The following is a 15,374-nucleotide window of genomic DNA, read 5'->3' on the forward strand; positions in this document are numbered from 1 at the left end:
GCATATGGACACTAGAATATCTGCTTTGACCTTGACCTCAGAATAAGCACTGCCAAATATGTGAAGATAACTCCTGCCTTTTATTTCCAAGAGTGATGCTCCATGGGTACAGCCCGATCTGCCCTCCTGGTTGCATCTCAGTGTAGAGAATTCATGGGTTTTAATTTGAATAGGTGCTCTGCTAAGAACATATTGTCTGTGGCTGGCTAGGAACTGGGAAGCAGTATCCCAGATGATGGTTTATTTGGCAGAGATATTTATTCCAGAAATTAAAAAAAAAAGAAAGCTAATTTTAGCATCAGGCAGTGGAAAGTGTACTACTTGTAATTGGCTCTCTCCATGTTATTTAGTCAGTGTTTTCATCTTCTGGATACTCTTCCAAGTAGCAGGAGTCTGCTGGGGGCAAGATGAGCTGATTTTTTTTTATTGCAGAGCTCTGTGCTTCTCTGGTTCAGAAATGATGGGTAGTGATCACAGTAGAACATTTAGCTGGGTAAGAGGAACAGATACTGCACCTTTGGTGAGTTTTTGCTGCATGTGTTGCAATGATCATGCATGGGTGTGAATGATATTTAGGATTCAGAATAAACTCATTTCATCACATTTGCATTTGCTCAACATGAAACAGAACCAAGGCCAGCAGACACCTAATCAGAGATCTTCTTTCATTTTCCCAAGTCCCTGTCTTCCTTTGGCCCATAACAGACACTCCCAAAGACTGTAGAACTCAATGGCATAACAAGGCTCATGGAGAAAGCTGGCCAACTAGGAAGGGTAGAGCAGGGGGCAGGAAGGCATTCCACAGTCCTGGCTGGAAGTTGATCATCACCCAGTTTGGAGTCCTGCAGTTTTGACGAACTCCGAACTCATCTCCCTGATTTGTTAAGACCATGACAACATTTTTCACGTCGACACTGCTGGTTGAAATCCACCCTAGCACAGTGCTAATGGTGCCATCTGATGATGCTCAGTGGACTGTGCAAAATGGATTTATTCCATGTGCTTCCTGGTAGGCAGAGATCCACATTACACTCGACAGCTTCAACATATGGAAATGGTGACATGTGATTGATGTGGTCCCTGCAGGTCACGCTCACTCAGGGCGTATTAGCCCTGCATCCCGGGGAGGCTTATGCTACTGCAGCTGCCCACCTCCATTATCTGAACTAGGAACAGATGAAAGAATTGATGTTCCCAGCAGTGTGGATCTGGCACCTCGTGAAATTATATGCAACACTGAGGGAGGTGGGAGGCAAAATTCACACAATTCAACCCCACACCACGTGTGAGCACAGAACACACGTGCAACCAAACTGTGGTTATGGATGTGAAGGGCAGTTGTGTTAGATCACAATAATCACAATGTTTTTTGAAATGGCTGGGATAGCTGTGTTTTCTTGTTAATTTTTGACATTTGGAGTGACTAGATTTTCCAAAGTCGCTAAGTAAAGCACAGCATGTATAACCCACGTAGCCCTCTCATCAGATATCCCTTCTTGACCTAATTTTCAGCAAGGCCTAAGCATCTGCTCTTTCAAAAAACAGATTGCTTAATGGCAGCCAAGACTGGAGGCAGCCAAATTTAGGATTTTGTGGCCAAAGGAGTGAGCAGACTAAGGTTTCCCATAATGATATGGACATTCATCTGGACACCTCCTGGTCGCAATGAAAATGAGGACGTCTGTTCTTTCTGCCCCTGAAATGTAGGATGCTTTTTAGCTTCTCCAGGGAAGTCATCTGCCTATGGCATTTTAAAGATTCACATGAGTCAATATTGCAAGGTCCTCTCTTTTCTTGCAACAGAAATTCCCTGTAATCTTGCTCATCGCTCTTATGACCATGGGCTTACCACAGCTCCTGCAGATTTCTTTCTCTTCCTACTTTCACAGAGAAGCAGACAAAGTTGGATGTTAACTCTTCTGTCCTTCTGCAGAACATGGAAGGTATTCCTTCCTGCCAGACACACAAGCCATGCTGTCCCCATCAATCCCTTCCTCCCCAGTATCTCACCTTCTTTTTGTGTTTTTTCCTCAGGTGTTCTACTGATCTTGGCACTGACAGAAGAGCTGGTGTTTTCTGTTCAGGTACTGTCTCCCGCTGTCTCCTCCTCTCAGGGCTTCCCGATGAACACTACAACTGTCACAGCCATGGGAACAACACCTCACCACAAAGACCACCCCACGGCAGAGCCCCTTCCCATGTCTGCTGAAGCCATGTCCCACCCCATCAGCCTGGTGGAGAAAGGCCCTTCCACCGGGCAGGAGCGAGAGAGTGGCCCTCGCATCGGTGAGAAGGAAACTTACCATTTGTACAACCAGAGTGCTTTGTACTCAGGACAGTCTCGCCCCAAGGGGAAAATATTCCAGGTTTTCAAAGGCAACTTCTCAGAGTCGACAGAGCCTTACCTAAAGACAACCCTGCACTCTCCCTTCCCTACCCTGAGGAGCCCTTTCACAGATCACCCGTTTCAGTCCCAGACCACAGCATCCAGCGATCCAAATGGAATGGGGCTGGCAAGAACTACACACTCAGACCCTTCTCCCCACCGCAACTCCTCGGGAAGCCTTAGGGAAGCAGAGCGAGGGGATGGGACCGAGGTAGCAGTGCAGGAGGCAGATTTTGCCACCACAACTGCTGGACCATCAACTGATCCTGAAGCAGTGTCGGTGCCTTTTAAACCCACCCGCTATGGCATGTGGGATATGCTGAGCAAAAACAACTCTTGGGTAACCTTGAATCTCAGTACAAATGTCCCTGTGTTTGCTGGCTCTGGATCTGCTACAGCAGCAGCTGGTCACTCAGTTCAGACCAGTTTTGACGTCAGCATCTCGTCCTCGGCAGCGGGAGACACCGAGGGACTGACTCCGACGCAGCACGGCGCGGTGACCAATGCCACGTCACCAGGCAGTGCTCTCTCCTCAGTGCCTGCCACCAGGTTGTCCAGCGCCACCTCCACAGCTGGCTCCACCGCCACCGGGAACTTCCTGAACAGACTGGTTCCTGCCGGGACCTGGAAACCAGGTGTGCAAGGAAACATCTCCCATGTCACCGAGGGGGACAAACCCCAGCACAGAGCAACCATCTGTCTCAGCAAGATGGACATTGCCTGGATCATTCTGGCTATCAGCGTCCCTATATCCTCATGTTGTAAGTTAATTTCCACTTTATTTCGCTTTCTCTTTCCTTAATATTCAGATTTTGGCCCATGATTCAAGGACTAGCTGACCTAACAGAGGCAGGTCAGCTTGGAGTGGATGAGATGTACAGGCATCACATTCACTGACCAAAGTGTTCAACTTCAAAATGCAGGACTCAAAAGTTACAGTCAAAGCATCCTCACTCTATTGCTATTAAAAATCTTATGGGGTAACTCTCCACTTGAGGGTGTAACACTAGCCTGAACAACTCTGGAATATAAGGCAGCTTTACTCCAAAGTGTTTAGGACAGTGACCAAAAACTTGATCAAAGACAGTGATTCTTTTAGAAAGCAATGCTTTTATATAGGAACTAGTACTTGCTGCCTTGAAATTGGAGCTAGAAAGCCCACTGCTAAAGGATTAATAACATCTGTAATGACTAATAATTCAGGAAACACCCGTTTTCCAGTGCAATAAAATATTTCATTGCAGGTAGTGCATGAATTATCAGATTTTAAAATCTGATAACCAAAGTGCCAGTTTCCTCAATTTTAATTCCAATTTACAGTTGCCAAGGGAAGAGAAAGAAACCTTGGCCTTCAGACACCTGGAGTCAGCCACCTGCAGGACCAGGGCAGGTTGGGTTTCCAGACCTGGCTCAGGGTCCTGTTGTTTGATTCAATTACAAAAAACACATGGGAAATTATGATCAAGCTTGTGAGTGCTTGCCAGGATGTCCTGTGCCTAGCTGGGTTGTATCAGCTTGGTGGGACAGCATATTCTCTGTAGTCTCACTGTCATGGGGTGTGATTATTCTGAGCTGTCTGGAGTGAAACAAAACCAAACTTTTCTCAGCCTTTGCTGCCTGAGGCAACATAAAGGGGTAGTAGCCAACAACACTGAGTATTAATGCTGTAATTTACAGCTATGAGCTGCACTGAGGACAAGGCTAGATGAGCTGCCTGAGCCAGTCTCACACACAGCTTACTCCAGCCAAACAGGACAGTGCTGCTCTCTCCTGCTCTTTCTGATGTGCAGGCACCTGATCCTGCCCCTCTTCTTCTGCCTGGGCCTGACTTTTCACCTCCCCAAGACACTTTCAGATTGTTAAAGTGGCAAAAAAATATTCACTTTGCTCATTGGTACTTTCTGTTCACCCAGTGAGCTGAATCAGCTCCCCACAGAGTTAGATGGGCATGAGACCCAGAAAGGATGAGTCTGCAGGAGTGCAGACCTGGAGAGGGGACCATACTAATCCTTTCAGCAGCTGCAAATTATTGGATTGGGTCAGCATATTTGTTAGAGTCACACCTCTGGGACCATCAATTCTGCTATTGCCAATGTGGTTAAAACCACAAGTGAGAACAAAGCTTAAAGGCTAAAAGATGGGCAATCAAAGAGAAACCAAAGCAGAATTTGCATGTGTATTTCTGGGCAAGATGGGGAGGAGAAACTGGCACTTAGCAATCATGTAGTTGGAAGCAGCAGTATTTGATGATTTGGTGAACTATGCCTTGTCTGTCCATCAAGGATCAAATAAAGGAACTAAACTAAATAACTAATAATTAAAGGATCAAATAAAAATTTCCAAGAATTACATTTTGAGCCAATATCCAGAAAGAAAGCTGAGCTGGATAGAAGGCATCTAAATACAAAATAAGAAGTGTAAAACCATACAACACAAGCATGGGAAGTATAGCCAGTGGGTAAACTGGTCTGTGCATGCAGAGTGCCATAATAATAATAATAACAGGTGAATAATAATAACAGTAACAGTAACAATAGTAATAATGAGAAGTCTGATAGCAGGAGTGCTAACCCACTGTTCATTAAACAGAGGTGTCAGCACTTTTCTTCTTTTCATTTGTGCCATGTGTTCATGCGACTGCCTATTCTGGTTCTTGTATTCATAAGCTACATTTAAAAAAAAAGAAGTTAAATGCTGTTTTGAAAGTTATCTGTATCAGCACTAATACAACTGAGTGTTTAAATAATTCAGGTATTTAAGTCCTGCTCTCAAGACCAGATTCCTGAGGATGGCTTTCATTGGGACTCCCCTTTAAAAATCCGGGAATCCTCGGATCTATTTCAGACCTGAAACGAACGGCAGACAGGCATTTAAATGGTATTTTTGGGGGTGATCTGGCTTTAGATCAAGGAAATCGATTCCATCCCGATGTTTGGCTGTCTAAAGCGCGCCGCACAGCGGAGGGGCGCTGTGCTGTGTGCGCGGTGCGAAGGGGACTGTCGCCACCTCCCGGGCACAGGCGGGGACAGCCGGCCCGCGCTGGCACACGCTCCTCTCCTCTGGCATACAGCGGGCTGACGCCGGGAGAAGCATGAAGAACGGATATTAGGGGTTCATTTCATCTTCAAACAGCGAAGAAGTTTTGCAAGAGAGTCTCTCTCGGTTGTTGTAGGCACGGGTTGAGAAAAAACTATTGTCGTGCTCCTGCCTTGGGATGCTGAAAGGCTATAGAGGCACAATCCTGTGCTGTGAAATAGCTGAGCTGCCTTAGGAGGGATCAAACCACAGGGGAAGTCACTGAGGACCCCTTACAGCTGTGGGCTGGTGGCTCTGCGCTCAGGCTGGCACCTTCAGCACCATGCAGAGAGACAGCCTCAAGGCAGGGTAGTTAGCCACACACCCTGGAAAAACAGGGAAAGAGGTGAGGAGAGGCAACCCAGAGCCTGTGCATGAGGCTGCAGAGCTGCAGGAATCCAATTAACTCAGCTCCCTTGTCCTGCTAATGAGGGGTGCCCGGAGCCGAGCCAGCTCACTGACCTCCTGTTTCCCCAGAGCCTTTGAAGAGATGTGCAGTGACCAGAGCATCTCTCCTCTGCCAGGAGCCCTTGTGTCTTTCCATATAATCTCTCCTCTGTGTGAGGAGTTACAAAGAGGCTGGAAAAGCTTTCTTTGGAGGGCTTCTGGGCACAGCTTGTGCTACCCAAAAGTCCTTGGAAGGGAAAACATATCGCAATACTGCAAAGATGTCTCTGTCCCTCTCTGATCCCTACACGCTGCTTGCTGTCACACTTCTAGTGACAGGCACCTGTTGCATGAAAACCTCTGGGCATTTGAGCTTCTGTAGCAGGGGAAGTGACTTGCTAGAGAGCAACCACAGGAGCCTTTGGCTCCTCATCCTCCCTGGAGGAAGTGCTTGGGGTGCAGCACGTCTCCTCACAGAGGACAGACTCTGCTGGGGTTTCCTTGCTGGCCCATCCCCGCTGTGGGGATTTGCACCAAAGGGCAGGAAGCAGCAGAATGTTTGTTCAGCAGCACTGTGCCCTGACATCTGAGCCCCACTGGGGACTGGCAGGTCCTACAGCCAGTGCTGGTGGCACAGCTGAGGGGCTGGAACACAAGCCTAGAGATCTATGCCTCAAGAACTCCCCTGCTTAAAAAAGACCTGGGATTTAGCCTCCCACCCTCACAATTAATGCTTCTTTACAGATACACAGATTTCTAGTCCCACTGAAATCCCTTAAACTGCTAGCTAGAAGAATGATGCTTTGAGTAGGAATGCACAAGCCATGTCTGCTGCATGAACTTAGGGAAATCATTTCACCTTTTGGCAGCTCAGTTTCATGGTATAAATAATGACAGTAATGTTGCTAATGCCATGGGAGGGCTGCAAAAATGAAGGATTCTGTATCATTCCCTTTCCCAGAAAAGCAAAATCATATACAACAGTGATGTCATTATTTTCTTCATGTCACAGTTTGAGCTGGGTTTGCAGTGTCCTTCAGGCAGCCTTGAACATTTTTGTGCACGTTCTGTTGTACATGTGTAGGTGCCTCTCTCTGTAATGCAGAACAAGAACAATATGAGCTCATTTTAAAACTCACTGTTCCAGTCCATGGGCTCCTGGTTCTTGCGTCACTGGAACTACAAAGTGACACAATAAAATGTGGAAGAGGAACTTGCAAATCAGATGTACAGGAGTCAATTTATCCAGTCAGTTCTGCTGACACAGGAGAACATGAGAGGAAGGCTGAGCCTCTCACCACAGGCATCAGCAGAACTCAGAGAATATGTGAAGAATTGCCTTGGGCCTAACCTCACTTAGCTCACATTTCATGCACTGGAATGCTTTCCAAAATTACCTCACTCACCTTCTCCATCACAAAACCTATGCTTGCTTTCCACTCTGAAGCAACAGAGATCGCAAGCCCTGAGCCTGATCCCCAGGTGTGAACTCAGGCTGAGCTGGAGTGACTCCTGTCTCCGGATGTAGTCAATAACCAAATCCATCCTGATACCTTTATCACAGCCAAGTATGTGCTGCTACATATAGGAAACCAGGGAAATAGAAAAAAATAAGGAAGAAGCATTTTTAGTCATGGAGGGAAGTGTTCTTTAAACTCAGTTTATGTTGTGATCTGCAGGCATAGGAAGAAGTAAATGAAGATCCTTCACCCTGAATATTACATGACTTTTAAGTGCTTACTATTTCAGGTCTGTTAACACTGTGTTTTGTGTGGGGGCTGGAAAGTGGAGGAAGGGAGCATGCAGCTGCGTAAGATTGGTCCAATATTTTAGTGAGTTGAAGGGAAAGACTGTCAGAAAACTGTAGGGAATTGGTATGATCTCGTTGCACTGCATTAATGAAGCTGGATTGGATGTGGTATATAATCATATTGGGTTATATTTGAAAAAAAAACACTAGAGATTAGAAAAGAGACATGGAATTACTCAGGAGTGGAGAAATGCAACAAATTCCACTTGTGCCATGATGTAGCACTAAAAGAGGCTGAATCTTACATATATAGGAAAGATTTCTGACAGCATAGAGGAAGTTTTCAATAAAAAAGGCAAAAGAACATGGAGGAAGTGATGGTTGAAGGTGAAAGTACTTATACAAGAGTAGTGTAAGCATGTCCCCACAATGGAAATTAAACATTGAAACAAAATTTGTGGGAATGGGATGCTCATCTGGTCACTCTGTATCCTTAAATAAAGCTGAGTATTTTCCTATGAGATGTGCTATGTCTTAAATACAGATTATATTAAAGGTAACAGGTGAAAGTCTCCTGGTGTGCAGGTGCTAGATGGGTGACAGTAGGTGATGGACATCTTCCCACCAGCCTAGAAACTTGTAAATCTGTGAGAATCTTGTTTCTCCCATTTGTGGGATGTTTTATGTCATAGGTGGGGGGACAGATAATGCAGATGTAACTTGCCCTATGCCAAAGAATGTCCAATGTCAGAGCTGGAACTCCTCAGCAGCTCAGCCCCTTAACATGTGAAAAGACATGGGTTAGAAATGCTTCCAGAATCTCTGAACCTCCAGAGACCCCTGATTTTTCCTAACATTGTCACAGTCTCTGTACAAGGGACTTCAGGCTGACACAGGGACAACACTCACATCTCCTCATGGCACTCACTGTCGACTTGAACACTCTTAAATGAGATCTCCTCACCTTTGAATTGGGGCAGCTTAGGTAGACATCCTTCTGCTGAAATACATATTTGTGGAAGCTCAGGAACCCATTTTCCATGCTCTTCCATCCATTTTCTTGTGTGTCCACCACAGCTGGAGGCCAAGAGTGTAATTTAGAGAGGGAGAATTATTGCTGTATGTATCTACACATGGCAAGGCCATTTCCTGCTGGAAGAAGCTGGGATCTCTCTCAACTCAGTGTCACTGGCTTTCCAGCCCCTAAACCCCAAATCTGATACTTCTCTGTCAGCAACCACAATATTTTATAAGCTTTAAAACCTCAGGCTTTCAAAAAAATATTTGCACAGAGTTGACTTTACTGGAGCTCCCACATCCTCAGGCACCTTCAGAAATGCTCTTTCCATGCCTTAGGGATGGATCTCTTGTTGCTGGATACTGAAAAGCTCCAAGGACTGTTTGCTCTCACCAGCAGTGGTGAGGGCTAAATGCAAGTCCTGCATCACTTTCTAATCTGCCCAAGCCTGCAGGCTGGGCTGGGACATGGAGAGGGCAGCAGCCAAAGTAGGGATAAAAGGTGCAGCCCTTCAGGAGGACAGGCATTTCCCCAGGCAGGGAGAGCAGTTCTGAGGGGGTTCTGCACCGCCACCATGAGGTGCAGCGGCAGGATTCAGACTATTGGGTTGTCAGCAAATGAAGTTGTTAGTGACAGAACTGCCTGAACAGAAAGACATTTTTAAAATTTTTTTAATTATTATTCTTAGTAGTTTATTCTCTTTTTTTTTTTAATAGAGCTCTAGCCTTGCACTTTTGTGTTGCCATTTTTCTGTGGTAGATGGGATAAAGAATGAGATCCATGGCACATGGGTAGCTGCAAAACATACATAGCAGCAATGATCTCTCTGCAGTCTTTTCTTTCCTCTGAGTTATCATTCTAATACATAATTATACCTGTAGCTGAGAAAATAATATATTTTTCTGCTTCAATAATATTTTCTCTCTTCTCCTTTACCATGAGGGATTTAGAAATGATAGAGGGAATTGACAGCAGGGCATTTCCTATTTCACAGGTACAAACCAAAGCAAGTACATGTACATGTACATGAATTCCACAGGTGTAAGGGGAGCAGACAGAGCTCACACATCACAGCTCTGAGCAAACCCTTGCACACACCGCAGCTCCTGCCTGAGCCAGGGCCAGTGGGAGCAGTAAGTCTCCTGCTCTGGGTTTGCCTGTCTCTCTGAAGTAGCCAAGATTACCCATCTGAATGGAAACAGAGATGAATAAACTGAAAGCAATTCCAGAAAATAACACTCAGCCAGCTTTGTGTTCAGCTCCCTGCTGGGAGAGAATTACCTGGCCATTTCTGGAGCCTGGGGATCCTGTGGCCCTGGGACCAGACAGACTCCTGAACATGAGGAGTTTCACTTGCTGGTCACTTTGTCTTGCCTAGCTGCCCTACTTTAAGTTTGGATATTTCAGATTGTAAAAGCTTAAGTGAGGTCTGAAGGCGAGGAAAGAATAACACTCTCAGACATCACCCAATGCCCAGGCAAGTGTAGGGGAACAGGTTACCCTTACCAGTAGATTCCACAGCCCAGGCAAACATGGGGGAACAGGTTACCCTTATCAGTAGATTCCACAGCCCAGGCAAACATGGGGGAACAGGTTACCCTTATCAGTAGATTCCACAGCCCAGGCAAACATGGGGGAACAGGTTACCCTTATCAGTAGATTCCACATCCCACAGCTGATGGAGACAGGCAGGAAAACCCCAGCTCTGGCATGAGCACTATCCTGGAAGGGTAAGGTATGTGAGACTGGTGCCACAGGGATCTCCACAGCCTTACCCCTCTCTCATCCTACTCAGGAGCCCATCTGTTCCTCTGGCTGGTTGCTGATGTGTTCGAACATGGTCACAAACCAAAATCCAAGTTACAAATGGCAGGCAACAGAGGCAGGGATCAGTGGCACTTCAGGACAGAGGCTTTTGGTGTTGAAGCCACACAGCTGTGGCATTTATGAATTTGCTGTTTGAAATAGGACAGGTATCTCTCACTGCCCACTTGCTAATGTGCTCATCTCTGCAGCCCCTGAACACACCAGATGCAGAAAAGATCCCCACAGAAGCATCTTAGCCCCTGAGGAGTTCCCTCTCTCCTACAGGGTCTATAAATCCCTTCTTGGGTATTGAATTGCCATCAGTTACAACAACAAAGCTTTCATTAATCAGGCAGCCACATCTTGGTGATTATACACTCACATCAATAAGAAAGCAAAAATTTCATATTCTGCCAAGCCCAAAGCCTCATCTGCTTGGCCCAGATTCTGACATAATTGTGTAGGGTTTGCTAGCAGAGAGCTGGGGCTGGCTGAGACTGAAGCATATGAATGCAGGTCACCAGCCCTCTCCTTAGGTAACATAAAGTACAAATCCATGGTACTGATGAGTCCTTATTGCAAGGAAATAACCAGATTTTTGGCATGTTTCTATTAACAGCAGTTCTGCTGACAGTCTGCTGCATGAGAAGGAAGAAGAAGACATCTAACCCAGAGAACAACCTGAGCTATTGGAATAATGCTATTACCATGGACTACTTCAACAGGCATGCTGTAGAGTTACCAAGAGAGATCCAGTCACTGGAGACTTCAGAGGTACCTCACTTGCTGAGCTGGTGTCTGAAAACTGGAACTGAAGCCATGCTGGGAGGAGGGGAGAGGAAGTCATATGAATAAACCTTGAAATCCCTACACATGTTCAGGGGAGCAGCTATTAGGGAAGGACTCCCTCCTACACATGTATTATGATGGGATAAACATCTCAGCAAAACCGGATTGCCATCCTCTTCCAAGCCACTGCAGATGTGTTCCAAATTGCTGTCTGGTGATGGGCATTAACCACCTCTTGGTGAATTTGTTCCTGAGTTTTTCTTCCTTGTGAGCCTACAGCCAATGTCAAGCCAGGCCATGGTGGCTTAAGGAGAGCCCTTTGGGCTGCCCCATTACTGACAGTCAGTCACAGCATTAAAAAAAAAGGAGGCTGGTGGGAGTTAGTAAAACAAAGAAATTTTTTACATTTATGTCTCAGGAGCTCACTGCAACTTCTCAAATACCAGTCCAGGGAATGAGTGTTCCCACTACAAAAGTAATCAGAACATCAGCATGTGGGGGAGTGTGGTGGTGTGGTGTGCACTCATCAGCCTTTACTTAAGGGGTCTGACTGGTTTGGTGGGCTTATTCATGCATGAGCAGGTGATCCTACTGACAGAAATCTATTCCCTGGCCTCAGAGACAGAGAATAATTCAGTTCATTTCAAAGATAATTAAAAGCTAGAAACAGTGGAGAGTCTGAGTTTATGCTAAAATGATTTTCAGATCAGCTAGCTGACTAACTCATGTGACTAAATTAAAAAAAAAAAATTAGAAAGGAGCCTCTGAGATGTGATTAGACAGTCACAGTCACTTCATTAACCTCACCTTGCTGGCAATCATGTTGCTCAAGCTAAGGCAGGACCTGGTCTGGCTTGCCCAGAATCCAATGTCAGGCCTGTTCACATACAGGGTGGTCTTCAAAAGCTGAGTCATTTAAACCTGATCAGAATATGACTGAACTGGGGAATGATTGAGTGGCTTGGACCCCTATGTGTGGCTTTCTAACCTTAAAAAGAAGTTGAAAATGCATCTTTGAGGAGTCAAGCCCAGCTGAGAGACAGGAAACACTTGCAATGAGTCAATAAAGTGAAAAAAAAAAAAAAAAAGAAATTAAAGAAATGTGAAAGTTCCAAAAGGATTGGAAGTTTGGTGCAGCTGACCTCTGGGTCCCCAGGCTGAGAAAGAATCAGCAGACTCTGAACCTTTCACTCACAGCTCCTCCTGCCTGACAAAGGGAAAACCCAGCTCACCAAACCCGGCTCTGCAGAGTCACAGCCCACACCATTCAGGCACCTTTGGGGGACTGGGAGGAATGCCCTGAGTGCCCGTGGAGGCTGAAGGGCATGAAGTGCTCATTCTGCCTCTTTGTTTTTCCCCAGGACCACCTGTCGGAGCCGCGCTCCCCGGCCAATGGCGACTACCGGGACAGCGGGATGGTCCTGGTGAACCCCTTCTGCCAGGAAACGCTCTTCGTGGGACACGAGCAAGTCTCTGAAATATGACCCCACAGCTGCCCCCAGCCTGCAGTTTCATCTCTACCGTCTCCAAATTATAAATAAATATATATATTATAAATATAACCTTTGTGTAACCATGAACTACAAGAAATGTTTTCAGCTTTTCTTTTGTCCCTCAGAATTGTCAGCCCCTTTTTTATAAGTGTGGTAAAACTTTACAGAACAAACTGTGGCTTTATAAAATAAAGGTATTTCTAAGCAAAACATCTGTCAAGTGGACTGTATCCTTTCTGTGACTCCAGTACTGCCTGAGCACCAGCTGGGGTGAGCCCTTTGCTGTCCCACTTCCAGTCTGAGCTCCAAAACTCTTTTATATGAGCAAGGACAAGAATGGCTCTTTTTTCCTGCATAAGTGTTTTAACCACACTATACATTGGACTTACAGCTGCTACACTTCAGCCCAATAAAACTAGAATTATTTCCTGAAGATCAAACAGCCTCAAAAGAAGTTGTGTAGAGTGCTGCATTCAGAGGAACAGAAAATTCCTTTCAATTTATCAAAAATCTTGCAATCTGGTGACAAGGGACTACCACCAACTGAATGCTGTGACTTTGACCACATTTCCATTTCCCCACTGTTTTATTTATCTTGTGTGTTTAGACTGCTGGTGCCACTGAATCAAGTTTCCTCATACCCTCTTCTCCTCTCTGAGACTTTCTTTTCCCCCTTAGGAAGGAAAACACAGCATTTTGGAGCAAAATGGCAATTCTTTCCTACCCTGTTAAGTGCTAGATTGCAGACTCTAACAGTGTTAGGGGAATAGGAAGGGTGAACATAGCTTAAATGATAGATTAAAAATAGGTTGCTGCAAGGCTAGATTAATACGGAACATGGAATGACTTGGCCCAGATTGATGCCCTCTCTTTGAGTAACCCAGAACTGTTACTGTGAGACCAATTCTCAGTTTTGCTTCTCAAATTGCTTTTTTATAGCATTCAGCAAGTGAAATGGCTTCTGTCCTTTTAAGCCTAGTCCTCCTTCTCCCCACCTCTGGCCACCAATCCTGCTGGACAATGTTCTGCTTTCACTCCTCACTTGATCAGGAGCAGACTGTGAGGGGCAGTTCAGCCCCTGGCTGCTCCCTGCCACTGGCTGCTCAGGTTTCATGCCTGGCTGCATGAAAGGGAAGTTTCAGCAGGACAGGGTTAGTGTAGCATCATTAACCATATGCCTTGTTCAAGATGAGCCACAGCTGGTGCTAGAAAAGAGACTTACAGCAGTGGCACATCTGGTCCAGCTGTGCCCACTTGCTGATAGTGTCCCAGGGGCTGCTGTTGGTCAGAGCAACATGACAGCTTTACTAAGTGATGGCTGGAGTCAGATCCAGACTTGGCTCAGGGAGCCACAGAGGCCTCAGTGCTCCTCCTTTCTCCCCATCCCACACATGCACTTCTGCTGTGCCAAGGCACAAAACTGAATGTGGAGTACAGGCTTCCAGAAACTGGAAGATTGTAATGTTACAGGGACTCTTGTGGGTATTTGTTCCTCTGCTCAGCATCAGAGAGCAATACAGGACTTTCTCATAAGGTGATGGGGCAGGCAGGGTGACAAGGCTGTCTATGAACATGGATGGGCACTTTGGGTTTCACCATGGGATAAATGCTATGCAATATGATACCTGTGATCCTCATGATCAATTGCTAAACAGCCTCCTAGAAACCGCTGTTTGATAGGAGAGTAAAAATTGCCTAGGGGTATTGCCAAGACCAAAAGCAATCCCACAAGGACCTGTGTTTTTATTTAAAGAGGGAGGTGGACAGAGGGAACAAGGTTACAGAAAGCTAAATTCAGATCTTTGAAAAAAGACCCCATATTACATTTGTTTTCTGTACATGGTGTTACTTTTGCAAGGGAGGTTTTCTAATTAGACACAGAGCAACTACATTGAAAATACTGTGTAAGAAATACTGGAGGATGCTTCCCATTTAACCAGCACAGTTTGTTTGGTAATCTAAAGGCAGAATATCTAAACTAGCCAAAAGTATTTGCAAAGCTGAGAGACGCTGTGCTGTTCCCAGTCTTCACACAACCTGGAAATGGTGACCTGACTTTAAGCAGCCTTGCAATTCTCCAACTTAAAAAACAAGTGAAACAAACTCCAGCCATCAACCCGTTGAGCCAGGATTAAGCACCAGTGGAAGACAGGGATTTCTGATTTATCCTGTCTCGCCAAAGACTCACCACTGCCCCTGCACAAACCTACACTGCATTAGGGCAATGCCCAACATCAGCACATTACAGTCGTGCCTACAGAGATGTGCACACAGTGATCTACACTGGAACAGCATCCTGGCTGTGAAGTTTCCCTGTGTATAGGTAGAAAAAGCCAGACCTAACATTGTGTCATGAAGAATTGCACTGTACCAGGAACACATCCTACTTAATACTTATTATTACCTATAAACTACCCACCTGATCACTAGTAGCTAAAGAATAGTGACATAAAAAGAAGAGCAGGGGAAATCTCCCCCTTTCCCTGCAGTAAGTCTCTAGAATTGTTTTGCCCTTTTCTTCTAATTCACAGTTGCCTCACTGTGTCACCACGTTACGCAGGCCAAGAAGTGAAACAGGTCCGTGCTGAGCAGACAAAGTGCAATTGATTATGTGAAGTTAAACTGACTGGGAAGGGGTGGACGTGAGGGTACTTGTCCCTATAAAATCTG

At 45.7% G+C, this 15,374-nt stretch overlaps 1 protein-coding gene across 1 annotated transcript; it reads left to right on the top strand.

Moving 5' to 3' along the window:
• Positions 1–1,833: 1,833 nt before the first annotated feature.
• TMEM108 (transmembrane protein 108) lies at positions 1,834–12,877 on the top strand. The gene is given in 5 exon segments (XM_058817854.1): positions 1,834–1,865; positions 1,867–1,943; positions 2,035–3,147; positions 11,042–11,196; positions 12,573–12,877. Coding segments are annotated over 5 exon segments (1,500 nt in total). The 3' UTR covers positions 12,696–12,877.
• The last annotated feature ends 2,497 nt before the right edge of the window (positions 12,878–15,374 follow it).

The sequence above is a fragment of the Ammospiza caudacuta genome, chromosome 1, assembly GCF_027887145.1.
Source record: "Ammospiza caudacuta isolate bAmmCau1 chromosome 1, bAmmCau1.pri, whole genome shotgun sequence".
Taxonomy (NCBI): Eukaryota; Metazoa; Chordata; class Aves; order Passeriformes; family Passerellidae; genus Ammospiza; species Ammospiza caudacuta.